The 27081-nt window shown below is 55.0% G+C and overlaps 1 protein-coding gene across 10 annotated transcripts; it reads left to right on the top strand.

Moving 5' to 3' along the window:
* Window positions 1-770: 770 nt before the first annotated feature.
* SLC19A1 (solute carrier family 19 member 1) lies at window positions 771-26958 on the top strand. 10 transcript variants are annotated; one of them, XM_044947783.1, is made up of 9 exons: window positions 782-1342; window positions 3759-3818; window positions 4380-4493; window positions 5840-6029; window positions 10004-10772; window positions 10841-11033; window positions 12037-12211; window positions 13701-13842; window positions 26127-26958. In XM_044947783.1, the coding sequence occupies exons 4-9, from the start codon at window positions 5841-5843 to the stop codon at window positions 26345-26347; spliced, it is 1689 nt and encodes a 562-aa protein (XP_044803718.1). In that variant the 5' UTR covers window positions 782-1342; window positions 3759-3818; window positions 4380-4493; window position 5840; the 3' UTR covers window positions 26348-26958. The 10 variants fall into 10 exon arrangements, with proteins under 10 accessions (XP_044803724.1, XP_025148746.2, XP_025148750.2 ...); XM_044947774.1 differs by having other exon boundaries at window positions 785-1342; window positions 5812-6029; XM_044947776.1 differs by having other exon boundaries at window positions 785-1342; window positions 3759-3952; window positions 5812-6029.
* The last annotated feature ends 123 nt before the right edge of the window (window positions 26959-27081 follow it).

The raw sequence follows: 27081 nt of genomic DNA, 5'->3' as shown, positions 1-27081 counted from the left end.
TCGGGCAGAGGGAGGGAGCAACCACTTTCTGAGGTCGTGAGGTGCCTCCCACAGGGGCTGCTTCTCAGTGCTCCGGCCTGAGGGTCACAGCCTGGGCACCTGAACCTCCCTGCTCATGACTCACAAGCATCCTCCCTGCCAGCATCCTTCACTGTCAAAGACTGCACAGCACAAGGCAGGCCACGTCCAGGGGGCTGGTCTTGCTGTGATCAGGGTCGGGGAGGCACTGGCCAGGAGGCTGTGAAGCCAGACACCAGGACTGGATGTTCCCTTCCTGGGATCCCTCCAGGGACCTTCTGCTTGGTCCAACTTGGCCCCTGGGCCACTCCTTTGTCTTTGTACCCCTCCCCCAATCTGCTCTGCCTCCCAGCGTTGGGTGGGGTGGGGGGGGAGAGGGGGAGCAGAGCCTGTACTTGCTGGAGTCCCGCATGATTGATAGAAGGAGCTGATGGAGTCCAGAAGCACCTATGACCATAAGTGGGGCAGGGGCTCCTTCCAACCCCACAGTGCTGTCCTGCCTGGCTTAGTGACCAGTGCCCCTGGCTCGAGTTTGTGGGTTGGCGAGGGCAGGCATGTCTCAGGATCAGTTCAGTTCAGTTCAGTCGCTCAGTCGTGTCCGACTCTTTGCGACCCCATGAATCGCAGCACCCAGGCCTCCCTGTCCATCACCAACTGCCGGAGTTCACTCAAACTCACGTCCATCGAGTCGGTGATGCCATACAGCACGTCTCAGGATAAATGAACCTAAAAGATAAAGCTCGAGAACTTCTTGCTGGGGTGTCTGCGCGACAAGCGGTGCACAAGTCAGGGGGCGGCCCTCGTCCAAGGGGCACTTGCAGCCAGGGGTTGGTGGGGCGCAGCGGGGCGGGGGGCGCCTCTTTCCAGTCCCGGTCCGGAGACCTTCGGCACAGCCGCGAGCTGTGACCAGTGTGACGGGAGTCCAGCGCTGGGTGGGAAGGCACGAAGGACGCGCGAACTGCGCGCGAGGAGCTCCGGGGTGGGCGCCTGGGGCTGCGGCCGGGGGCGGGGTGGAGGCACGGGGAGTAGCCAGCACTGAGCGACCAGGGTCGCGTGACCAGGGGGCGGCGACTGGGTGGGCTGATTAGGCGTTGCGTTCCGAATTGCCGCGGGTCGTGCGCGCGGGACTTCTGAGCCCGCTGGGTTCGGACCTTGGGTGAGACTGTGGTGGGGCGTGTCGGAGACCTTGCCTCTGGTGTCCCGGCAACGCGTGGCGGGGCGCGGCCAGGCGCGTCCCTCCCCCAGCCTACCGGAAGCGAGCGGCCGCGGGGCATTGTGGGCACTGTGGTCCTCCGCCCCTAGCCGGGAGGCCGCGAGCGAGCAGGTATTGGGGCTGCGTGGTCCGGGAAGGCTGTGAAGGTGCGGGCCGGGCTGCAAGGAGCGCGCGCGGGTCACACGCTCCCAATGCTGGAGTGCGCGCAGGCCGGGCTTTGGGGCTCGGGGAAAGCACTAGGTGCAGGAGCTGCGGGTGCTGGGGTGGGCGCGGGGACACGAGCTGGGGGCTCCTGGTCCCGGGATGGGGTTGGGCGCGGGGGCGCTGGAGATGAGTGCGGGGGCAAGTGAGTCCCACGTGCCTCCTCGCCCCACGTGCCGCCTCGCCCCACGTGCCGCCTCGCCCCACGTGGCAACCCCGGCGCATTCTCCGAGCCTCTGTCACCTTACGCGCGGGCTCCGGGCAAGAGGGGGAGCCGGGCTGCGTGTCTGGTCTGCAGCCAAGCCTTTGTCTTTTCCTGCGCCCAGAGTCTGTAGGTGTGAACATCTTCCCCTTGGAGCAGCTCCTGGCGCGGTTGGAGCCGGGTGCTGGAGAGTGTTCAGGGGCCGTGGGACACTGTGCACCTCTCCGGAAGGCACGCTTTCCCCCACCTGTGCTAGAGAGCCTCGGGAGTGACCATCACACGTGTGTTCATGGGATTCCTCGCCCCCCGGGTGTCCGGGCCGCAGGTCTCAGAAGGCCAGCGGGAATCTGGAAGCAGTTGTCTTCCAGCCCACCCAGAGCGTGCAGGCGCCGTAGTCCTTGGAGCTCCCTGTTGGGCCCTCTTCCCCACTAGCCCAGACCGAATCAGCAGAACTGCCTCCCCCTGCGGGTTTGGGAGCCAGGTGTCCAGGCCCGCGGGGTTCGGGTGGGCAGCCCACCCAGCGGCCTTTGCTGGACTGCAAGAACTCGCGCTGCCAGGATGCTTACTTTCAGAGGGGGCATCGATGGGTTTAATGACCCCAAGTTACAGCTATCTGTGCTAGGCAAAGATGACCAGCGTGTCCAGGGGGTTTTCAACTTGTGGGTTTGATGTCCACAGTAGGGATGGCCAGATGGTTTTCCTTTTACTCTTTGGAATACAAACTGTCATATGATCTGGAGGGCACAAGGCTTTTCTCTGTTCAGCGAGCAGATGGCAGCCTGAGACAGCGGTGGCTCTCCTGAAGCGCCAGATGAGAGCCATGGTGTTTGGTTTGTCTTGGTCTTGGGTCTCCAGCCTTCCCAGGTGCTGGGAGCATAGAACTGGTGGGAGCAGATGGGAGCACGGGTCGTCAGAAGGGGCCTTCCAGGGTGATGGTCAGGACCTTCTCCTGAAGGTCCTCGTCTTGCCTGCGGCCTGCCAAGGTGCCGGGCAGTGCTTCCTTCAGCGGCCCACCTGCCTCCTTGCCCTGAGCTCGGGCACCTTGCTTGCCCAGGGTGCCCTGTTTATGTGGCCGTCAGTATACGACGGGTCCCTCCGGCTCTCCTTCCTGGGCCTGAGTATTTGGAAGAGGACTTTAATCTTAGCCATGGCAGTGCCCTCATGTGAGTCGAATAAATGAACAGGGTGGGTAATCCTTGAGGCCCCCAAAGCCGCCAGGAACACACGTAGCACCCGCCCCCCCAGGGACAGCCCAGCTATGCGTCCACTTTTTCTTCTGCACCCCTGGGTCCTATGCTCTAGTATGGCCACCTGTGCTCCCTGGATGGGCACAAGCCCTCCCTGTGACCCTGCAGTCCAGCTGTGGGCGCATACGCTGGCTGCCCTCCGCCTGCTTTGGAATCTTTGGGAAGTGCGTGGGGTGGTGCATGGGGGGGACACGTGTTCCAAAATGGGCCCGGCCTCCTGGCCACTCCAGTGCAAACCAGTGCCATCGCTTATGGCCCCGGTAGTCTCACAGCGGCCAGGACGCCAGCCCCTGGAGCCTAGCACTCTGTCTTCCGTGAGGCCTGTGATGAGTGACAGGTCAGCCTGCCTCGAGGCCCGCTCCCACAGCTCTGCAAGGCCTCGTACATGGGGTGTAAGAGGTGCTGGCGCAAGCCAGGCCAGGACTATGATCCCCACCCCCCCAAAGTTGGAGGAGGGCCTCGTGTGGGTGGGAGGGGCAGATCTTTAAGCGACACTCAGGAGAAAACATAAAGCAGAAGTGAAAGTGACCATTTCTGAAGGGAACCTCACCGGGTCTGGGACCTTCTGAGCTTTCCAGGTCTTCACTGTTGCTTCTGCTCCCCTGGCATGGGGTGGGATGGGGGTGGGGGGTGGGCGGGGCTGGGCTCCAGGGTCACTGGGCTGTCCACCAGGCCGTAGATGTTTCTTAGGACAGGCAACTGCCTTTGTCCTGGGTGGGCGTCTTGGCTCGTCCTTGGAGAGTGGGTCCCTGACACCAGGGCACAGAAAAACACAGAGGCAGCCTGGGTCCCTCCTTCTGGAGTGGTCAGTGGACCTCCCTGACCTCCCCAGCACCCTAGTCCAGATGAAAAGGCTGCTTTCTTTCTGCCACCCCAGGGAGGAGCAGGCCTGAGGTTGTGCCTGTGTCGTCTGGAACAGAAGTTTGTGCAGAGGCAGGTAAATGGGAGGGAGACCCACCAACCAGTAGGCTGCAGCCCAGAGGAACGAGGCGCAGGTGACCCTGGGCCCTCCTCATCCTGTGGTCCAGGGGCTGAGGAACCCAGGCTTCTCTCGCTGGCTGGGGGAGGAAGGTGAGGGACTCCAGCAGCGAGCTCAGCCTCCCCAGATTGCAGGGATGGGGTGGGCTGGAGGGGAGCAGCTGGTGGGACACTCCCAGAGCCCCCATGTAAACCCCGAGGGTCTGCAGACCTGCCCCCCACCCCCTCACCAGCTCCCTGGCCATCACAGGCTGTGGACTCTTGCAGATCTGTGCTGCTGGGGAGGGCGGTGGTCCACCACTCTGTTGTGACCCTGGGAACTCTTGGGACCCTTAGGGCTGGGCGCCGGGTGTCTGAGTGCTGGGGGTTGTGGTGCTGGCCTCAGATTCTGGGGGTGGAGCTATCATCAGCTCTGTTGTTTGGGAGTGCGGGGGAGGAGGGGATAGGGGGGCGTGTCAGGGAGCAGAGTCCTGCCTGCCCCAGACCTACTGACAGCCTCTCACTCTCATGGGACTCTCAGAAGCACCGCCTCAGGCTTCAGAAGCTGTGGGAGTCCAGGAAGTAGAAATGAAGAAGCCGGTGTGCTCCGGAGTCTGAGATTTCTGCCCTGGGATTCAGGATTCGGGGGCACCAGGTAGGGAATCTCTGTCAACTCTGGAGACAACACCTTTCAGAACAGGGGCCCCTGAGCCCCTGGGGACAGGGAGCGTGGGGGCTCCTGAACTCTTGAGCCTGTGGGGGCTGGGAGCATGGTGGCCTGTAGGACCCTGCTCCCGGGGACCCTAGGGACAGAGAGTGTGAGAACCCGCTCCTGGGGGCCCTGTGTTTTGTAAGTTCTTGGCTGTTTACCCCATGCTGGGTGCTCAGCTGACTGAGGGTCTCCGTTTTCCTGGCACTCAGGCAGCAGTGGCCCAGGAGTTGTGAGTGAGCTTGAGGGGAGTCCTGGGGCTGGAGTGGGGGCCGTGTGTACCCGCCTTAAACAGAGTCTTTCTGCTGGAGCCATTTGGCCTGTGTGCTCTCCGGGAAGCCACATCTCCCGGGGGTTTCTGGCCCCTCTTCTTGGCTGGTGTTTCACTTAGCTCTTGAGAAGGCTGGGACCAGGTCCTAGGACCCAGTAACCCCTGGGCCGCTGCTGCCTTCCTTGTAGCCTCACAAATAAACCCACCAACCTCGGCTTCTCCAGGGGGTTACTGCTGTGACACCCCTGCCCCGTTTTCCTCCCAGAAATGAACGAGAGAGGAAGGAAGAACTTGCTCATCAGACCGTAGCTCCCTTGCTGAGCGTGGCCCAGGCCTGCCCGGGGACGTGGGAGGGGTCTTATGCTGCCGCCATCATGGACCTCTGTGCTGTTCCCCGGGTGTGTCCCTGGCCTCCCGGAGGGGCTGTGTGCCCAGCAGGGCCTCTTCCTACCCCTTCCTCTTGGCTGTCTCAGGACTGCCCCTCTGCTGTGCCTGGCACATGGACATGCCTGGTGATGTGACATTGAGACTCCAGCCACAAGAGCGGTCATCAGACCTTGCGGGGGGAGGTCCGGCAGAGGGGTCGTGTCTGCCTTGGACCTCTGGGGCAGGGCACAGGGGTCCTGCCTGCCCACTGGCCCACAGCAGGCGGCACTGTGAGCGCATGACTGGACCCTAGGGTTCCTGGATCTTAAATTGCATTTACTTTAAGTTATTTAGCATTTATGGGCCCCACGTGGTTCCCGCCACTCTATGGATCTGAGGCCCTGGAGCCCCCAGAGGTGGTGACACCCTAGCTTGGGTGGGCCTGGCGTCTGGATGGTCACAAGCTCCAGGTTGGGGGCGTAGGGCTGGGGCTGGGGGCCCCTTCCTCCGTGTGATGTGAGTTCTGGTTGAATGACTTGTGTGGTGGGGAGCCCGTCACCGCAGAGTTTTGGGGGGAGGTGGCCGCAGTTGTCTGCTGAGCCACCCTGACTCTAGCTTCCCCTTCAGGTGCAATGTCCCGTCCATTTCCTGGCAGCATGGCGCTCTCTGTCCCAGAGGTGGAGAAGCAGATGCCAGCGGAGCCCCAGCCTGGCCGTGAGCAGCAGTCCTGGTGGTGCCTGGTGTTCTTCCTCTGCTTCTACGGCTTCATGGCCCAGATGCGGCCTGGGGAGAGCTTCATCACGCCTTACCTCCTAGGCCCCGACAAGAACTTCACGCAGACGCAGGCACGTTGGGCGCGCATGCGGGTGGGACGGGCCGGAGCACAGGGGCTGCACGGCTGCAGGCACTGGCAGCCACCAGTCCCTGTGGGGTGGTGGCAGTTCTGGTGGAGGGGTTGTGCCCGCCGTGGGCCTCTGGGGCAGAGCCCAGGGGCCTCGTCTGCCTGCCCACCCATCTGTGGAGCCCTTGCTTCCAGTAGAGGCCTGTTTGCGGAAGGGATTACAGAAGGAATTTGCCTATTGCTCAGCAACAAGGACAAAGGATCTCATTGGAACCTGACTAATAATCTTATACCCCATGGGAGTCTTGCGTCAGAGTAAAAGCAGCAGCAGGCAGTGTCCCTGCTGGTTTCCGTCTCCATAAAATAAATCAAGAGAGCTCAGAGTCCGTTGGTTGATGGAGCACATGGCCAGGGTCTGTTCACCGCCCCTCCTCGTCTTGCCTTAGGACCACCTGCCACCCCAGAGCCTGACCCTAACCCCGTCTGTCCCCTGCAGGGTGACCTTGGCCTCCACACCCCCTGCCACTGGTGCTGGACCCCACTGGGTCCCATGGGAATTTCCCGCTTGATTTCTTCAGGGAGCTCCTGCCTCTCCCTGGTCCAGGGCTTGGCCCCCACCCCTCAGTGACCCCAGGATTAAGCCATATGGAATCACCATGCGTACGAGCCTGCCCCCTCAAAGTAGCCCTCTTAGAAACCAGACACACCCGTGTGCCCTGGCGTCATGCCTGAGCTCAAAGCCATGTGTGTGTGAGGGCTCCAACCCCACGGCCAGAGGGGTGACTTCCCAGGTGAGTCTGGGGTGGGGGACCTTGCCTCCTTCCAGCACTGAGTATGGCACGTCCCCCATTCACTGACTGGCCAGTTCCCTGGACGCCACTCTGTTCTGCAAGGGCCTGTCGTCCACTGCCAAGATGACTTAGGAGTGAGCCCCCGTGGGACATGCCATTAAAATAACTACAAGGAAAATCTCTGTAGTAAGCTCCCACTTGCCTGCCCTCTCAGGTCACAAGTTAGCGCTTAAGTAGTAGGTTCCAGAAATTAAGCTGCCCACCAGGCCTTGGATGTGACCCGAGATCGGCAGAGGCCTGTTTGGGGAGAGCCCGGCGGGTCTGTGGCCACAGTCATTTCTCCCACATAGATACAGGCTGATACTATCCAGGGACTCAAACCACCAAGAACCCCCTCCCCCGCCTTGCTCCAAGGGTCTCTGAGGTCTCCAGCTCATCCCATCCCCCAGGGGAAACGCTGCTGCAGTCGCTTCCACCCTCTGCAGCTCGAGGCCGGGCCCTGACTCGTTTCATCAGCACCCACCAAGTGGTGTTGAGTTTGTGCCCATCTGATAGACGAAGGGCTTGCTGCCGGGCTTGGATTTCCTTGATTTCTGCTGTGGCGTCTCATGTTCCTGGCTGTCCCCAAGCCTGGCCTTGCCAGCTTCCCCCTCTGCGGGCGTCTGCCTACCTGTGCCTGGTGGGCTTCTGGTACTTGGAGGCCTGGTGTCTCCTGTCCACCAGCTTCCTCCCCGCTTGCCACGGCCTCTGGGCCGCAGTTTCACTGTGAACTCAGCCCCATTCTTCCCGGTTTGTGCTGAGTGTTGCCTGCACACACATCCGGTACCCCCCGCCCCCGCCCTGGCTGCCCTTTGGTTCATGAAGCACTTCCTGGCGGGTGTGAGGTTTGCTTTGCACCTCAGAGCCTATGACTCCTCTGCTCCTGAGCTGCCTGGGTTGGGTCCTGCAGCCGCCCCCCCTCCCCCAACCTCCACCATGACCCCGGCCCAGGACGTTTTACACAGTAGTCCTTGCTGGCCCGCGGCTGACCCTGCCTGTCACTGGTGTGACAGCCCCTGTCCTGCCCTTGCTTCCTGCACCCCTCTGGGTGCAGCCAGGTGTAGGCTGTTGACGCCACTCCTTTTGGAATTCTGGTCACCTATGGCCTGGCCTTGCCCTGCACCCCTTGTCCCATGGTCCTCAGAGCCCATGGCATCCTGTCCTTGTCCTGCCTGCCATGGCGCCCCGGCTAAGCCTCCTGTTGGCTGCCCGGATCCTGGTGTGGGCGTGGCTTCCTTGTCCTGCCTGTCAGTCTGGATCTAAGCCTGTCCACACCGAGGTGCTGGGAACATGGCCCAGCAACACTGGCTGGGCCAGGATGAGGTGGCCCTCATGCCACCTGCCACAGGGACTCCGTGGGTGCCGTGCTCCCCGCAGTTCCTAAATACGACATGGGTCTGCCCCCTGGCCTGTGTGCCTGCCCAGCTGGAGAACATGGATCCGGGGCCTGGGCAGCAGCGAGGGGATGTGGAAGAATGGCTGGGCTCCTGCGGCTCTGACCCCACAGCCCCGCAGCTGCGCAAGCTGCCTGCCAAGAGGGCTCGACCACTAATAGGGGTTGTTTGATGTTCCCAGAATTTTCCATAAACAAGGCTCTGACCCTGTAGCCAGCCCCCATGGCTCTGGGACCAGCACTGGTTTTTCAGCACCCCTGAGAACAGACTTGCACCAAGACTGTCTTGGACTGTCCCAAAGCTCTAGTGCTCAGTATTGGGTGGCTTCCAGCGGATGGGGAGCCCTGGAGGCAGTGAGTGTGTGGCCAGCTTGGGGTCCCGAGCACAGACTGAGAGGCAGTGCTGAGGCCTAGCCAGGTAGGCTGTAAGTTCTGGGTGGACAGACATGACGGCTGCAGAAAACCATGGGTGAGCCTCCAGGAAGCAGTGGGCTCAGCTGGCCCCGCATGCTGACCTGAGCTCAGCTCTGGGCCCTTGGTGCATCTGTGAAGTGGGCCTTGGTGTTAGCAGGTGGTCAGGTGCAGTCAGGGTTAGCGCCCTGAGTTGGGTGGGAACCAAGGGAGGCCAAAGCCTCTGAGAGCCCAACAAGGCCAGAGGCTCACCTGTTGTTGCCCCTGCCTGGTCTGAGCCATGGCTAGGCCCTGGGAGGGTCAGTTGGGGTCAGGTGGAACTCCTGGGAGGGTCATTTGGGGTCAGATGAAGCCCCTGGGAGGGTCAGGTGGGGTCATTTGGATTCCTATAGGAGACCACCTGCTAAACACCCAGCTGGGCCTCGGGAGAGGCTTTGAGCACAGGCTACCTCCCGTGTGCATCCCCCAGGAAAGGGCGGCGGGGCCAAAGACTTGGGTCTCTCAAAAGCTGGGACCTCTTCCTAGGGGGCAGGCCCAGGGTGGCCCTTCCTGGGCAATGGGAAGACATCTGGCTCGCATCCAGAGGGGGTCTGTGGCTGTGGCCTTGCCCTGCATGCCCAGGAGGGAGTGTCCTGCTGGGTCGGCCCTGTCTGAGTGGAGAGCTGAATGGCCAAGGCCATGGACAGCTCCCTTGGTGAAGCTGGGAGTCCTGGCTCCCATGGAGGCAGCTCCTAGTCCTGCCTGACAGGTGGGGGTGAGGGCCCAGCTTTGCTCTCCTGCATGGCTGGTGCAAGGGTGGCTGTAGCGTCCCCTGTGCCCTGGGACTGAGTGAGACCAGCCCGCTGAAGGGCTTCCTCGGCTGCTGGCAAGAGTGTAGATTAGTCACAGCTCTGTTTTCTATATTGTTAGATTTAAGGTGAAATCCTGTCATGTTATTTCATTAGAGACAAGCCTGGATCACCGTGGCTTAGCATGTAGTTACTGATTATTTTCAGCACACTTATCAGTGCTCTGCAGGTGTCAATACCAAACTGCTTCCTGAGGAGCACGCCCTTGGGGATGGGATCAGAGTGGAACACGTTTGGGGGTCTGGTTGTGCGTCTCTCTGTTTCCTCGGATGCCCTGGACAGCCCTAAGTGCTGCACCTGTTTGAAGGGCAGTACTCATCACGTAGTCCTGGTGGGGCACTGTGATAAAGGGGCACAGGAGATGGGCTGACTTGGGGGTGCATGGGGTCCATGTGGGGCTCGCAGATGCTAGGCCCAGCCCAGCAGACATGACGGGCGCCCAGAGCAGCAGGGACTGTGCTCTGGGGCTGGGGGTCATGCATGTGCTGTCCCACAGGTCACCAACGAGATCACGCCGGTGCTGTCCTACTCATACCTGGCCGTGCTGGTGCCCATCTTCTTGCTGACCGACTACCTCTGCTACAAGCCGGTGCTGCTGCTGCAAGGCCTGAGCTACGTGTCTGTGTGGCTCCTGCTGCTGTTTGGCTCGACCGTGCTGCACATGCAGTTCATGGAGTTCTTCTTCAGCATCACCATGGCTGCCCGCATCGCCTACTCCTCCTACATCTTCTCGCTGGTGCCCCCTGCCCGCTACCAGCGCATGGCCAGCTACTCGCGGGCCTCAGTACTGCTGGGCGTCTTCACCAGCTCGGTGCTGGGCCAGCTGCTGGTCACCATAGGCAGGGTTGCCTTCTCCACGCTCAACTATATCTCTCTGGCCTTCCTCACCTTCAGCCTGGTGCTGGCGCTCTTCCTGAAGCGCCCCAAGCGCAGCCTCTTCTTCAACCGCGGAGCCCCCGAATGTGCCAGGGCCGCGCCCTCCGAGCTGGACCAGATGAACCCGGGCCAGGTGCAGGCCGCGGGCACGAGGCCGGGCTGGCTCCCGGCCGCCTGGCGGGACTCAACGTTCCTGCGCATGCTGAGAGAGCTGGGCCGCGCGGTGCAGCTGCCGCAGCTGCGCCTCTGGTCTCTCTGGTGGGTCTTCAACTCCACTGGCTACTACCTGATCGTCTACTACGTGCACATCCTATGGAACGTGGTTCACCCCACCACGGACACCACCAGGGTCTACAACGGCGGGGCGGACGCTGCCTCCACGCTGCTAGGTACGCCCCGCCCCGTGGGGCGGCGACCCTGACCACCGGGATGGCCGTGACGCGACTTGTCTCCCCAGGTGCCCTCACTTCCTTCGCCGCGGGCTTCGTGAAGATCCGCTGGGCGCTGTGGGCCAGGCTGGTCATCGCGGTGGTGACGGTGCTGCAGGCGGGGCTGGTGTTCCTCATGTACAAGACCGATGACATTTGGTTGTGCTACGCGGCCTTCGTGCTCTTCCGCGGCTCCTACCAGTTCCTGGTGCCCATCGCCACGTGAGTCGGGCTGGGGCTGGCAGGTGGCCTGAGAAACTGGAAGTGGCGGGGGGAGGAGTGGTGGGTGGCTGGAGGGCCATGGACTGTATGTAGTAGAAGGCCTCCTTCCAGAAGGTTCCATGGGGAGCAGCAGGGTATGTACTGCTCATATTGGAGCGTGAGCCCCAAGTGCCTTTAGCCAGGAGCCCCCTTGCCCACAGCATGCCCTGTCCCAGCTGCCAGGACCCTAAGGCTGGGCGAGGAGTCTGACCTGTGTGGGTGTCCCCTGTGCGCCCCCCATGAGCCTCTGGTGTCCACACAGATTGGACCTCTGAAGTCCTGCCTCCTGGCCCTGAGGTCCTGTCATGGGTAACTCTGAGGCCACTCCCGTCCTCTCCTGCTTCTGGGCAGAGCGGCTCACAGCAGCAACTGGGTGACCCAGCTGGCCTTCTGCCCAAAGGAGACCTTCCCTGATGCCCTTGGTTCCTCACATCCCTGGCGACGCTCCTGCAACTGCCCGGGGATGTCCCAAGAGCTTCCTGCCGACCCACTGTGGCTTCCAGAACCTTCCCCAGCCACGTCCTGCTGGGTCTGGCTCCTGACCCCTCAGTGCACCCTCTGAACAGACCTCTCCCACCGTGTGTTCACCCCAGACACACGTGTTCACACCACGCATGTGACACACAGCACATACTCAACATCCGTACCCGGCAGGTGGCCTGTCGTTGTCCCCAGCTGTTTGGCTCCAGTTCCCCTCTGCACCCCGTCTCCCCAGGGGCACCTCGTCCCGACGTGGACCATCCACTGTGGTCACACCCATGTGAGAACATCTGCCCCCACCTTGTATTGAACTTGGATGGTGTCCTCAGACTCCTGCCCCTCTGCCGCCCGCCCCCCTGCCCACGGCATGGTGGCCTGGCTCCCCTACACCGCCTCATAGTCCCCCTGCGCGTCAGACCCGTGCTTGCCCTGGTCTGTGGGAGGAAGCCTGGATCAGACTTGGTCCTTTCCTTTCCTAGGCCAGTGCTGCCCAGGCGCCCAGACCACACCCTGGCCCTGCTGGCACGGTTTATGCTCCGCCGCCCTCCTGCCCCTGTGGCCATGGCTGCCTTCCCCAACTGCCTATGGACGTGGCCCCGGGCCTGGCCTCCCACACAAGCGGGACGCTGCATCCTCCCGTCCTGACCTGCTCTCAGCCTGTAAGCGCCCCACCTCTCCTGCCACCGTCAGCATTGTGGAGAGGGCGCCAGGGCCCTTGGTGTCTTCCCCTCACTTCTCTCAGGACACGTAGTGTCTCGTATGTCGATTGTAAAAGCCATGGGTGTTTGTAGCAGAAAGATCAAATACGATGCAAAAAAGGTCAAATATGAGACAGGCCCCCCCCAGGCCCCGTGGCTGACATGTGGGTGTCAGGCTGCCGGGGTCATCACTCCCCCACCTCATAAGTCTGAGGCTCCGTGTCCAGAGGGCATTGTTTTTGGTCTTCCTGGTGACAAGGCCACCGTCTCCAGTATCTCCCTGAGACGCGTAGCTCAGAAGCCTCACCCTCTCACCTACATTTTTCTTCTGAAGTTCTGATAATGGCCTCAGGTGGTTCTGGAAGTGGGCCAGCCAGGTCAGAGTTCACGAAAGGAAAGGGTTTAAGAGATGCTGCAGACACAGCTAGGCAGGCACACAGCCTGCATGGCAGGTGGAGGGTGGCTTGTGGGCCAGCGGCCCCTACTGCTGTCCTGGCCAGTTCACACCCATTAGTTTCCCACTGGGATTTCCTATTCCCCGGTCGTCTGCAGCCCACATGTGGGTGTGGTGGTGGGGACTTTCACGGAGTGTGTAACCGTGTTACCGTTGGGTTTAATCCCGCTCGTGGAGCTCTGGCAGCATCATCTCCCCCAGTCACACAGGTGGCATCTTGTTCTGCCTGTACCGGTGGGACCTGGCTGGGCTCCTGTTTCCCAGGAGTTAATCTATTGCTTGAGTTACTGTGCGCCTGCCCACCCTGGCACTTCATGTACTTCTTGTCGTCCCAACCCTCCTGCACCCGTAGCAGAAGCTCCCCAGCCTTTGTCATTCTATGTAAGGCTTCTTGGCTATTTTTGTTTACTCATTCTTCGGAACTTGAGAACGTTTCCTGTCTAGTTTCTTTTAAGGCACTTTGGAGCTTTTAATTGAAAGTGTGTTCAAATGTTAATTTCTGTGCAGAGCGCTGGAAGCACTGAGCATATTAATTCCTCTTGCTTCTTTATTTGTTTTATGGGTCTTTTTCTAATTTACTGACTCATTTAACAGCAAAGCACTTTAAATCCGGAATTTTCCTCGTGCCCTTCTGTGCCTGTGGTTGTGTTAACACCCTGCTTTCAGGGGGACGGTTTTCTGAGAGTCCTATAGTGATGACAACTTACTTTGTCCCAGGGTTTCCAGGAGCCTTTGTCTCCCAGGGCTTCCTTCTGCGCCTGGCTCTGCACTCCTTTTATGGGTCACGAAGGGAGGATGTACAGCTCAGAGCACAGGCCCAGGGCGGTGGGCAGCCCAGGCGCTGCATGGGCCTCATGGTCTCCCTGCAAGCCCTGCAGCCTCGGTGGACCTGCAGCTGTTCTGGCTGCCTGAGGGCACTGCCACCTAGCTGGGTCCTCTGCACCTCTGGGCGCATCTCGCCCCGGCCATCTGACCTCGGCCCGCTTCCCTGTGAAGTTTTCAGATCGCGGCTTCTCTTTCTCAAGAGCTCCGTGCCCTGGTCTTCGGCATCAACACGTTCCTCGCCACCGTTCTCAAGACCATCATCACCCTCATCGTCTCCGACAAGCGGGGCCTGGGCCTCCCGGTCCACTCTCAGGTAAGCTCCGCTTTCGGGCTCACTTCCTGGAGGAGGGAAGCCTCAGGGTGGGTTGGGGGAGAAGTCCTGGCCAGGCTTCCTGGTGCCTGCCCGGCCAGCAGTGCCTCCCTTCCTGGGACCCAGACCATAGACACGCTGCAGGCAGGGGCATGTCTAGCCAGACTCTCTGGACTGAGTGGGAACAAGGAGGGAAGGCTCAGAAGGCAGGGAGGCCAAGGGCTGCAATCTGGCTGCCTGGTGCCAACCTGTGCATCTCCCTTGCGGGGCTCAGGTTGGGGCTGCGAATGCTGCCCACATTGGGCAGTGCAGCGGGCATGTGCAGTCAAGTCCAGTGAGACCTCTGGGGTCTCCGAGGCCAGCCTGGGTGCCTGTCACTTCTGCAGGAGCTCTCGGGGCCCTGGGTATCCCCTACACTGGCTGAGGTCCCGGGAAGGCTGGAGGCATGGTCCTGAGCATTCCCTGAGCCCTCCAACAGGCCTTCCTGCAATGGGTCCTGCTCCTGGGACAGCTCTCTGTGGGGGCAGATGAGAGCGGAGCTCCAGGGTTTATTGACCTTGGTCCCTGTCAGCCCCTTTCCCGACCCCTCCCTCCATCCAGTCCTCTGTCTCCTGAGAAGAACGTGAGGCCTGGGATACACTCAGGCTGGACTCCTGGTGCCTCGGCCAGGGCAGGACCTCTGAGTGAGCTGGAACTAGCCAGAGAATGGGCCTGTGGAGGGTTGTCACTGGGCTCCTTGGTGCAGCCTCCACCTGCTGGGAGCTGGGCCTCCCTGGGGCGTGGCGGCTCCATGAAGTCCAGCCCTCTGTCCAAGGGTGGCAGGTCAGCCTTGCCCTGGTGACTCCCTTGCCAGAGCTGACCAGGGAGAAGGTTCCAGGCACAAGAGACCCTCATGTTCAGAAGAGGGATTTTTGGCTGGGGTTCTGAAAGGACATCAGAGCCTGTGGCTATTTATGTCCACCCGAGCAGGCAGGTCTCAGCCCTGCTTCCCCAGGAGGGCCCCCCAGGCTGAACACTGGGGACTGTGGCTGAGTTGGACTCAGGCCCATGGGGCGTGTGTGACTGCGCCTACGGCTGGCTCCAGAGGCACCAGACCTCTGTCCAGAGGTGGTGTGTTGGGCCCTCCTTCACTGGGACCCACTGGTGAGGCCTCTCCTCTGGAGCGGCAACCTCTGCAGGGAGCACCATTGCCTCCTGGCCTGACTGTGGGCCTTGCTGGCAGCCGTCCACCTGGCCTGCGAGGGGCCTCCACACCCAGGGGTGTTCCCCCTCCCTGGAGCTCCGGTCATCCCAGCTCTGGGCGGTGGGGCTTCTCAGGGGCTCCAGGCTGGGGACAGGGCTGGACTTTCCTCCCCTGTCTCAGCCCAGCCCCACCATGTGGCGCTTTATGGCCTTGCCAGGTCAAGCTGACATTATATTGATTTTTCTTCGGCTGCTTTAATTTCCTGGTTAAAAGGGAGCTCTACAGGCTTGCTTGTAATTAGAAATTACGGATCCTGGTAATTTCCGGCAGGAAATTCATCCGGCAGGAGAGTCATCCCTGCTCCTCTCATGCACTGTTTCCGCGTGCAGTGCACTAGGGCCCATCCCTCCGTCATGGGTAGTGAAGGTAGGGGTGGGGAACGGAGCTGGTGGTGGGAACCAGCCCAGAGCATGTGGGGAGCTGGCCTAGGGGGCTGGCTTTTAAGTTAAACAGTGTTTCTGGGTCACCACACACTCATGGGGTAACAGGTAATGCAGAGACTCACATACCCAGCCTCCCCACTGGCCACATCCTACAGTTCTGGGGTACAGGCACTAGGGGGATGTGGACCCCACAGTCGAGATGGGAGCGTGCCTGCCCATCCCCTGTGGCCGCGCTGGGCCCCACCCCGCCTCCTCCCCAACCCCAGCAGCCCCGGTTTGCCCCCATTTCTGTAGTGTTGTCATCTAGAGAGTGCCCTTATATGGAACCCTGTGAGTCAGGATTGACTTTTAACCACTCATCCCAGCTCCTAGAGACGCATAGCTACTCCCGTCAGGTCCTGTGCTGTGTGGGTTCCCTAGTGACTGGACCCAGGCTCTTACCTGCTTACTGCCAGGAGCCCCACCTTGGTCCAGTTGGGGGCTGCTCTAAACATTGGTGTGTAGCTTTCTGTGTGAACCTGGATTTCCGTTTCTCTGGATAAATGCCCTGAAGGGCAGTCATTGAGTCCTGGGGTGGCTGCCAGACTGTTCTGCACCATTTTTTTATTCTCACCAGCCATGCCTGAGGAGGCCGGTTTCTCCACGTTCTCACCAGCCTTTGAGAGGGTCACCATTTGTTTAGCCATTCTGAATGGTGTGGAGAGCTGATCCCTGTGGTTTTAATTTGCATTTCCCTGATGGCTATGATGGGCTTCCCTGATGGCTCAGACAGTAAAGAATCTGCCTGTAATGCAGGAGACCTGGCTTTGATCCCTGGGTCAGGAAGATCCACTGGAGAAGGGAATGGCTACCTACTCCAGTATTCTTGCCTGGAAAATTCCTTGGACTGAGGAGGGCGGCTACAGACCATGGGGTCGTCAACAGTCCAACACAACTGAGCATGCACACACTCATTCCCTGATGGCCGTGACGCTTCTCTTCTTCCGTGCAGCTGCATCCTCCTGGGTGAAGAGTATCTTTCCTGCCCATTTCCTGGTTGGGGCCTTTGTCTTTTTATTCTTGAGTTTGATCATGTCTGCTTATTCTAGATACCAGTTCTTTGTTGGACATGTGCTTTGCAGGCATCTCCCAGTCCATAGCAGACCATCTTGTCTTCTTAATAGGTCTATTTGCAGAGTAAAAGTTTTTAATTTTGATGAGGTCTGATTCATTCCTTTGTCCTTTTGTGGATCTTAGTTTTGGTATTACATAAAATAATTCTGGGCTTCCCAGGTGGCACTAGTGGTAAAGAACCCACCTGCCAGTGCAGGAGACATAAGAGATGCGGGTTCGAATCCTGGGTCAGAAAGATCCCCTGGAGAAGCAAATGGCAATCCACTCCAGTATTCTTGCCTGGAGAACCCCGTGGACTGAGGAACCGGGTGGACTATAGTCCATAGTGTTATAGCCACGCGTTCCGGGAAACAAACTCACTCAGAAGGACAGTGCAGATAGTGGAATGCAGTTTATTACACCAGCGGGCCCAAGGCAGAGTCTCCTCTTAGCCAGGGACCCCGACCAGCATCTTTGAAAATCTTTTATACCCCATGTGTACGTGTCTGAACCCACCACCCCAAATTCCTTGAGACTTACATAAACCAAGGAAAATACAATCCCAATAACCCCATCATTCACCTGCTCATGTGCTCAGTCAGACAATTAGCCAATAATCAATAAACCCAAGGTTACACTCTGATAGATACACACAAATTATGGCCTGTCTGGAGGAAGGGGTGATTAGTGTATGTCTTCTCTTAGGCGATGAGTAACCTAGATATGATCTTCAAGGCTCCCCTGTCTGGAGGGGGTCTTATCCTTCTGGTGTTGTTTTCATAGGCACTAAACACAGAGTTCAGAGTCCACTGGGAAGGTGGCCAAGCATGATCAGCATGAACAGGCCTAAGATGGAGTCCAGGCCCTATGAATTCCTTCTTCAGTAGGGTTGCAGAGTCAGACAGGACTGTAGTGACTTAGCACAGAACACAGTAGCTCTGCCTGCTTCTGGGTCCCAAAGATTTGCCCCAGCTTCTTATTAAAGTTTTATAGTTCGATACCTAAGTCTGTGACCTGTTTTGAGTTAACTTTTGTGTAAGGTGTGACATTAATGTTGTTCCATTCCTTTGTCTGTGGATGTCTAGTCGCTCCAGCACCATTTGTTGAAAGACTGGATTGCTTTTTCACCACTTGTGTGAGCTTGCTTCTGGGTTCTCTGTTCTGTTGGGCTGGCTGCCCACCCTTCCTCCACTACCACACTGCCCTGCTTGTGTAGCTATGTGGTAAGTTTTGAAAGTGGGTACCCTGATTCCTCCAACTTTGAAAATTTTTTCAGAATTGTTTTAGCTATTAGAGTTTCTTTGCCTTTCCCTGTACATTTTCGAGTAATCTTGTCTATATCTACAAAAACTTTTGTTGTGATTTTGCTAGGAATTGCATTAAGCTTGTTTATCAGTGTTGGAAGAATAGATATCTTTTACTCTGTTGAGTCTTCAACCTGTGAACATGGTATGTCTCTCCATTTACTTGGATCTTCTTTGATTTCTTTCAGCATTTTGTAGTTTTTGACATGCATGCAAGTACTGTGATGCTGTGCATGTGTTCTTAGGTTTATTCCTAGGTGTTTCAGTGTTTTGTGAGCAATTGTTATGTGATAGTTTTAGTTTTGGTGTCTGCATTAATCTGCAAGGACTGCCATAACAAAATATCACAGACTGGGCAGTTTGTGCAACAGCAATCTATTCTCTAACAATCTGGAGGCTGGAAGTGTGAGATCAAAGTGTTTGAAGGCTTGGTTCTGAAAGGTTGTTGTTGAATCACGCGAATACACCGGGATTCTTGGCCCCCGGAGGAGAAGAATTCAATCCGGGGCCAGAGACGAGGCTTGATCGCTCAGAGCTTTTGTGTAATAAAGTTTTATTAAAGTATAAAGGAGATAGAGAAAGCTTCTGACATAGGCATCAGAAGGGGGCAGAAAGAGTACCCCCCTGCTAGTCTTCAGCTGGGTGTTATATAGTCACTAGCAGTCTGTTAATGAAAGAAAGGAATGTCTTAAAATGTAGAATGGCACCAAATGGTTTATCTTGGGCCATAAAATAATTAACTTGAATCTTAAAGAAGGGCAGACCACCATACAAATAGTTTCATTTACATAGATTAGGGGAACAATATCTGAGTATAACATACTGGTTTGTCAAGTAGGTTTTGGGCCAAGAGGCGGAACCCGACTTGGAGACAGAGTTTGGGGTAAAGGCGTAGTACATTAGCATAGCTTAAGACAAACATTTCCATAAGAAAAAGGCATTGGTTATCTCTAGGCTCAAGAATAGCTAACTTCAGGAGAAACCAGGTGTCATTATGGCAACACAGTATTTTAAGAGAAACCTCTCTTTAAATTTGTATAGAGAAGGAAAAAAATATTGCTAGTTTGTTTCCTCCTGCCTCTTAAGAGAGAGAAAAATGTCTGACACTTGCAGGCTATTTCCTCCATTTGGAGACCCCTGGCCTTCCTGCCTGTTACCCTCTCAGTTCCTCCCAAGGCCCCTCTCCTCACTTGGTCTTTCTTCTGTGTGCACTCCTGGTATCTCTGTCTCTTGTAAGGACAGCAGTCATACTGGATCAGAGTTCTACCCTCATAACCTCATTTAACCTTAATCACTCCTGAAAGGTCTTATCTCCACATACAGTCATACTGGGGGTTAGGGCTTCAACAATGAATTTTGAAGGGAGACAGTTCAGTCTATAACAGTATCGTGGTGTTCATTGCTAGTTCAAGAAAGAAAAAAAAGAAGGTGAAGTCACTCAGTTGTGTCCAACTCTTTGCGACCCCATGGACTGTAGCCTACCAGGCTCCTTCATCTGTCCATGGGTTTTTCCAGGCAAGAGTACTGGAGTGGGTTGCCATTTCCTTCACCAGGGGATTTTCCTGACCCAGGGATCGAACTTAGGTTTCCCACATTGTAGGCAGTCGCTTTTACTGTCTGAGCCACCAGGGAAGTCACGCAGACCTCATTTTATTGTACTTCACTTTACCATGCTTTGAAGATACTGACATTTTTACAGGTTGAAGATTTGTGGCAACCCTGCATTGTCAGATGGCGGTTAGCATTTTTTAGCAATAAAATATTTTTATTAAGGTATGTACATTGTCTTTTTAGACATAATGCTATTATACACTTAATAGACTATAGTATAGTGTAAACATAATTTTTATGTGTACTGGGAAACCAAAAAATTTGTGTGAGTTGCTTTATTGCAATATTTATTGGGGTGGTCTGGAACTGAGCAATATCTCTGAGGTCTGCCTGTATAAGAAACACATTGACTTGTATGTGTTAATCTTGTGTGATTTTGTTGAGGTCACTTACTTGTTCTGGGAGGTCTTTTCTTACATGTTTTTAATTTACTTTCTTGTCTTATTGCGCTGGCTAGAACTTTTGTTTTAACTGTTTCCTTTGTTTTACTTCCTTTGGATTTATTTTGCTCATCTTTTTCTAGGTTCCTGAGATGGAAGCTTAGATTAATGATTTGAGACTTCTTTTCTAATATTTGCATTTATTGATATACATTTCCCTCTGAGCCTGCTTTAGCTACATCCTACAGATTTTGATATGTTGTATCTTCATTTTCTTTCATTTCTATGTATTTTTGTCTCTTTTCATACTTTCTCTTTGACCTATGATTATCTCAAAATGTTTTGTTTAGTTTCCAAGTGTTTTGATTGTTTTCCTATCTTTCTGTTATTGCTTTATATTTTTGATTCTATTCTTTTGTGATCAGAGAACACAATCTGCATTATGTCAAGGTTTGTTTTATGGCCCAGGACGTGGTCTGTTTTGTTGTATGCTGCATGAACACTTGAAAAGAATGTGAATTCTGCTGTTTGGGGGTGGAGTATTCTATAAATACCAATTACATCCTATTGCTGATGGTGGTATTGGTTTTTTTTCTGTATCCTTATGGATTTTCTGTCTGGCCTGTTGTTGAGAAAGGAATGTTGAAGTTTTCATTTATAATTGTGAATTTGTCTATTTTTTCTTTCAATTCTACCATGTTTTTACTTCACATTTTTACAGCTATTTTTGTATACACAGGCACGGTGTGTCTTGGTAGACTGAGTCTTTTAACATTATATAATGTCCTTCTCTGCCTGTGGTCATTTTCTTTTCTCCAAAGTCTACTTTACATGATATTCACATAGCCATTCTGCTTTCCTTTAGCTTTTTTCCCCCCAACTTTAATTTATTTATTGGCTGTGCCGGGTCTTCATTGCTGTGCAAGCTTTTTCTAGTTGCGGTACATGGACTTCTCATTGCAGTGGCTTCTCTTGTTGCTGAGCACAGGCTCTAGAGCACGTGGGCTTCAGTAGTTGCATCACATGGGCTCCGTAGTCGAAATTCCTGGGCTCTAGAGCACAGGCTCGTCTGTTACGGCACACAGGTTTAGTTGCTCTGTGGCAAATGGGATCATCCCAGATCAGGGATTGAATCTATGTCTCCCGCATTGGCAGGTGGATTTTTTTTTTCACCACTGAGCCACCAGGGAAGCCTCTGTCTTTTTATTTTTAACCTTCAGATCAGATCAGATCAGTTGCTCAGTCATGTCCAACTCTTTGCAACCCCATGAATCGCAGCACGCCAGGCCTCCCTGTCCATCACCAACTCCTGGAGTTCACTCAGACTCATGTCCATCGAGTCAGTGATGCCATCCAGCCATCTCATCCTCTGTCGTCCCCTTCTCCTCCTGCCCCCAATCCCTCCCAGCATCAGAGTCTTTTCCAATGAGTCAACTCTTCACATGAGGTGGCCAAAGTACTGGAGTTTCAGCTTTAGCATCAGTCCTTCCAAAGAAATCCCAGGGCTGATCTCCTTCAGAATGGACTGGTTGGATCTCCTTGCAGTCCAAGGGACTCTCAAGAGTCTTCTCCAACACCACAGTTCAAAAGCATCAATTCTTCGGCACTCAGCCTTCTTCACAGTCCAACTCTCACATCCATACATGACCACAGGAAAAACCATAGCCTTGACTAGAAGAACCTTTGTTGGCAAAGTAATGTCTCTGCTTTTGAATATGCTATCTAGGTTGGTCATAACTTTCCTTCCAAGGAGTAAGTGTCTTTTAATTTCATGGCTGCAGTCACCATCTGCAGTGATTTTGGAGCCCAGAAAAATAAAGTCTGACACTGTTTCCACTGTTTCCCCATCTATTTCCCATGAAGTAATGGGACCAGTTGCCATGATCTTCGTTTTCTGAATGTTGAGCTTTAAGCCAACTTTTTCACTCTCTACTTTCACTTTCATTAAGAGGCTTTTGAGTTCCTCTTCACTTTCTGCCATAAGGGTGGTGTCATCTGCATATCTGAGGTTATTGATATTTCTCCCGACAATCTTGATTCCAGCTTGTGTTTCTTCCAGTCCAGCATTTCTCATGATGTACTCTGCATATAAGTTAAATAAACAGGGTGACAATATACAGCCTTGACGTCCTCCTTTTCCTATTTGGAACCAGTCTGTTGTTCCATGTCCAGTTCTAACTGTTGCTTCCTGACCTGCATACAGATTTCTCAAGAGGCAAATCAGGTGGTCTGGTATTCCCATCTCTTTCAGAATTTTCCACAGTTTCTTGTGATCCACACAGTCAAAGGCTTTGGCATAGTCAGTAAAGCAGAAATAGATGTTTTTCTGGAACTCTCTTGCTTTTTCCATGATCCAGCGGATGTTGGCAATTTGATCTCTGGTTCCTCTGCCTTTTCTAAAACCAGCTTGAACATCAGGAAGTTCACGGTTCACATATTTCTGAAGCCTGGCTTGGAGAATTTTGAGCATTACTTTACTAGTGTGTGAGATTAATGCAATTGTGCGGTAGTTTGAGCGTTCTTTGGCATTGCCTTTCTTTGGGATTGGAATGAAAACTGACCTTTTTAACCTTACTATATTTTTACTTATTTTTAACTTATTTTTTAAATATTTTTAAATATTTTAATTTAAATATTTTAATATTTTAAAATAATAGCTTATTTGATATTTTTACTTATTTTTAACCTTACTATATTGTTATACTTGACTTTCTTGTAGATAGCATATGGGTGTCATGTTTTTTTAACTCACTCTGTCAGTCTCTTTCTTTGATTGATTTATTTAGACCATTTATATTTAGTGTAATTGTGCTGTCTTAGAACTTCCATCTGTCATTTCATTTTTATTTTCCTTTTATTCGCTGCCTTTTGTTTCTGTTTCCTTTTCCCCTGCCTTGTCATATGTTATTTACAGATTCTTTAGAACTTCATTTTGGGTTATCTGTTGTATAATTTGAGTGTATCTCTTGTGATGACTTTTTTGATAGTTGCTTTGTGTATTAAATGGCCAGTTGTAGTAAGTGTTGAAATCTCACCTCCTTTAAGTCACTTTTCTCTCCACTGTTTATAGTACAAGTGCCTTATTTATTTCCCCTATATATCGTTAGAGCTGCCTAAGATGGGGTTATAAGTTTTACTTCAGCTATCAAACATTTAGGAAACTGGAGAGAAGAAAAGTCTATTTATCCATAATTTTGATCACTGTTGTTTCTCCTTCTTGATGTCACAGGTTTCTTATCATTTACCTTCTGTTTAGAGAACCTTCTTCAGGCATTCTTTCAGGGCAGGTCTGCTGGTGACAAATTGTTCTCAGTTTTTCTTGACCTGAGAGTATCTTGATTTACTTTTCATTTCTGAAGGATGTTTTCAGTGGAATAGGTTTCTGGGTTAACAGTTTTTTTGTTCAGCATGTGAAAAAATGTATCGTTTCCTCGTGACCTTCTTGGTTTCTGATGAAAAATCCACTGTCATTCTAATTATTTTTCCCCTACAGTGTCATTTTTTTCTGGCTGCTTTCAAGATTTTCCCTTTTTCTTTGTCCTTAGCTTTCAAGAATTTGATTATGATCTGTGTTGGTCTGATTTGCGGTGGGTGTTTTGTTTGGGGTTCCCTCACTCTCGTAAGGGGCTTCCCGGGTGGCTCGGTGGTCGAGAATCTGCCTGCCAGTGCAGGAGATGGGAGATGCAAGTGCAGTCCCTGCGTTGGGAAGATGCCCTGTAGGGGGAAATGGCAACTCAAGTATTCTTGCCTGGAAAATTCCATGGACAGAGGAGCCGTGTGGGCTGCAGTCTGTGGGGTCGCATAGAGTTGGGCATGACTGAGCAACTGGACATGATACACACGCAGCTTCTTAAATCTGTAGGTTTACGTCCCTTGCCAGAGTTAAGACATTTTCACGGCCATTATTCCCTCCAGTGCTTTTTCAGTTCCATCCTTTTTCTTTCTTCTTGTTTTACTCCCATAACGGTGTTTTGTTCCCTAGAGAATGCGGCTCTGCTCGTTTCCCTATCTGTTTTGTTGTTTCGATTGGCTCATTTCTATTGTTGCCTCTCCCAGTGCACGGATTCTTTTCCCTGTTCCCTCCATTCTGTTGTCAAGACCATCTGTTAAGTTTTTATGTTGTTTACTGTAGCTTTCTTCTTTTACTGTAACTTTTCTTCTTTATCTCTTCCATTTCTTTTCTGCAAAGCTTTATCATCTCTTGTCATCTTGGTATCCGTGTCTGTTCGTTGTATTTCATTCATTTAGAGAACTTTTTCTAAGTTTGCTGAGTGACTTTTTTAAGTGAAACCTGTACATTTTAGCCATTATGTTATGAGATTCTAGATCTTATTTTAAAAAAAATATTTATTTGGCTGCTTTGGGTCTTAGTTGCAGTACTTGGACTTAGTTACTCTGAGGCATGTGAGATCTTAGTGCCCTGACCTGGAATTGAACCTGCGTCCCCTGCATGGCATGGTGGATTCTTAACTACTGGACCACCAGGGAAGTCCCTCTGGATCTTATTTAATCCTTTGTTTTAGTTGGCTTTTCCTGACACCACCCTCGCAGAAGACTAGGAGCTTGTACCTTTTTACAGCCAGGTGGGGTGGGTATCCAGCCTCCCCAATCAGCCCTCCTCACACTGAGGGGTGGGTGGGGGCAAGGATGGGAGTGCCAGCTCCCCACATGGCCACCAGTGGTTGGGAGGGGCCTGGGTGCCTCATTACCCTGTGGCCTCCAGTGATTCTGGTGGGGGCAGAGCATTCTTGCCACTGCTGGGTGGGTTGTGAGTCCCGACTCTTCAGCGAGTGGGGGGCACCGCCTGCTAAGAGCAACAGCCCAGGCTTTCCGTGTGGTCTCTGTGGGGGTGAACATTCCAGCTCCCCACCAGGCCCTGACCAGACTGGGGGCGTCACAGCCTGGGTCATGAGGGTGGGGTGGAGTAGAGTGGTTCCCATTCTTCAGTGTCCCGTCCTGCTGGGCCGGTGGTCCCTCTCCTGATCCTTCGTTTGGAGCAGCTTTTGTTAGTGTTGGTTTTTTCCCCATGTGTTTTGGGATTTCTGGTTTGCTGGCTTCTTTGGTTCCTTTAAGAATACAGGCAGCAGAAAGAAGAAAAAACCCAGGGAACACATTGCCGTGTTGCTCCTCGGATTGCAAGGTCGAAGCTGGTCTGCCCGTCCAGCTTTCAGTCACCTTCTGAGTGCTCTCTGTGCAGTGTCCAGGGCTTCACTCACACTCAGAGAGAAACCGGCAGGACATGCCAGCCCCAGGTTCCCGGAAGTGAAGTCTCTGATGGTTCACTTCCTGGTTTTGTTTCTGAAAATGAGCTTTCCTAGGAGGGCTGAGTGGGCTGGTGCTGAAGGGGGTCTTAAGGAGCCCCCCTGGGGGAGTAGAGCTCTGGGCAGTTGGCCGACAGATGAGGGAGACACCCTGGACCCATGCCCCCGGTGATGTGAGATTCAGGTGGGAGGGTCCCCTGTGCTGGTCCTTGTGGATCATTGCTGGGCAGCTTCACAGGTCGCCGGGTTCGGGGCTGCCCAGGCCCCAAGGCCATGGGGGCTGCGCTGGGCAACCGGATGGTCTGTTCCCCTCCACCAGGCTCCACCCACACAGGTGTGAAGACTTGGCCCCAGAGCCAAGCTCACATTTGCTGTCACACCAAGTGATCAGAATGCCTCAGGCAGGACGCAGAGGCTCAGAACTGCTGGTGTGCCACTGCTTGGCTGGCCTGTGGAGGCCTGGGTGCCCTGCCCCCTCTCCCCAGGCATTCCCGCTACCTTGCCTGTGCCTCTCTGTTCCCCTGTCTGTGGCACCTGCATGCCCCTCCCCCTCCCCCTGTGCTCCCCTGATCTCACCTGCCCCCTCTGTTCCCTGTCCCTGTATGCCCCTCCCCCTCCCCCAGGTGCTTCCCTGACTTACCTGCGCCTCTCTGTTCCCTGTCCCTGTTCCCTGGGTGCCCCCTCCCCCAGTGCTCCCCTGACCTCACCTGCCCCCTCTGTTCCCTGTCCCTGTTCCCCGGGTACCCCTCCCCCTCCCCCGGGTGCTCCCCTGACCTCACCTGCCCCCTCTGTTCCCTGTCCCTGTTCCCTGGGTGCCCCTCCCCCTCCCCCGGGTGCTCCCCTGACCTCACCTGCCCCCTCTGTTCCCTGTCACTGTTCCCTGGGTGCCACTCCCCCTCCCCCAGGTGCTCCCCTGACCTCACCTGCCCCCTCTGTTCCCTGTTCTTGTTCCCTGGGTGCCCCTCCCCCTCCCCCACTGCTCCCCTGACCTCACCTGCACCTCTCTGTTCCAGTTCCTTGTCTACTTCGTGTACTTCCTGGTGCTCTTCGCCGCCTACTTCCTTGCTGCCGTGCTGGTGGGCCTGCGCCACTTCCAACAGAGCCGCCACCAGCCCCTGCCAGCGGCCCAAGAGTTGATGAGTCCCGTGCAAGAGAAGGCCACGCAGGATGGAGCCCAGCTCCCAGCCCCGGAGGATGGTGTGTTTGCTGTGGGGGAGCTGAGCCCACAGTCTGAGGCCAAGGCCTGACCTCAGCTGACCGGCTGTCCCGACCAGTGGGCAGTCAAATTCCTGACACTGCAGGCAGCAAGCCAGACCTGGACCTCAGAGCTCCCTGTCTTCTCTGTGTCAGCAGCCAGGTCTCCGACATCATGTCCACATCCTCACCTTGTGGCAGCTGTGACTGAGGCCCTGGTGGTCTGTCCTTGGGACCCACGGTCCGAGGGCCAGTGGCCTCCACGAGGGGTCCTTGACTTGCTTTATGGCACCCAGAGCATGGCACCCCTCAGCCCTGCCTCATGCCCTGGCTGTGACCCCCAGCCTGCAGGGCACCCTGGCTACTGGGGGCTGCTTTGCTGTCCCTGCCTACTCGGGGTCAGTGGTGGGGTCCAGGTGCCCACCCAGCCTCCCTGCTTTCTCCTCCTTGGGAGGCAGGTCCCACTTGTCCCAGGGAACCAGCAAAGTGGTCCCGGATGCCAGTCTAGGGGACCCGGCCCCCACGGGATATTCTGGGCTGGAGGGGCTGTGTTCCTGGGCTGTGGCTAAACTGGGACATTTGCACTTGTCCAGGTGATTTCGTTTTCAATGATGCTCTGTACCTTTTTTAAAAAATGGACATAAGTGCAAATCCTTGTCCGGCTTGTTTCTGGGGGAGAAGCAGGGCACTGGAGGGGTGGTTCTGTCCAGTGGAAGCGCCTCAGTTCCAGACTTCACCCCAGACCCTCTTCCTCCTTTACTCAGAGCTGGGTTG

Source organism: Bubalus bubalis, chromosome 1, assembly GCF_019923935.1.
Source record: "Bubalus bubalis isolate 160015118507 breed Murrah chromosome 1, NDDB_SH_1, whole genome shotgun sequence".
Classification (NCBI taxonomy): domain Eukaryota; kingdom Metazoa; phylum Chordata; class Mammalia; order Artiodactyla; family Bovidae; genus Bubalus; species Bubalus bubalis.
This window is presented reverse-complemented; position numbering and strand designations above follow the sequence as displayed.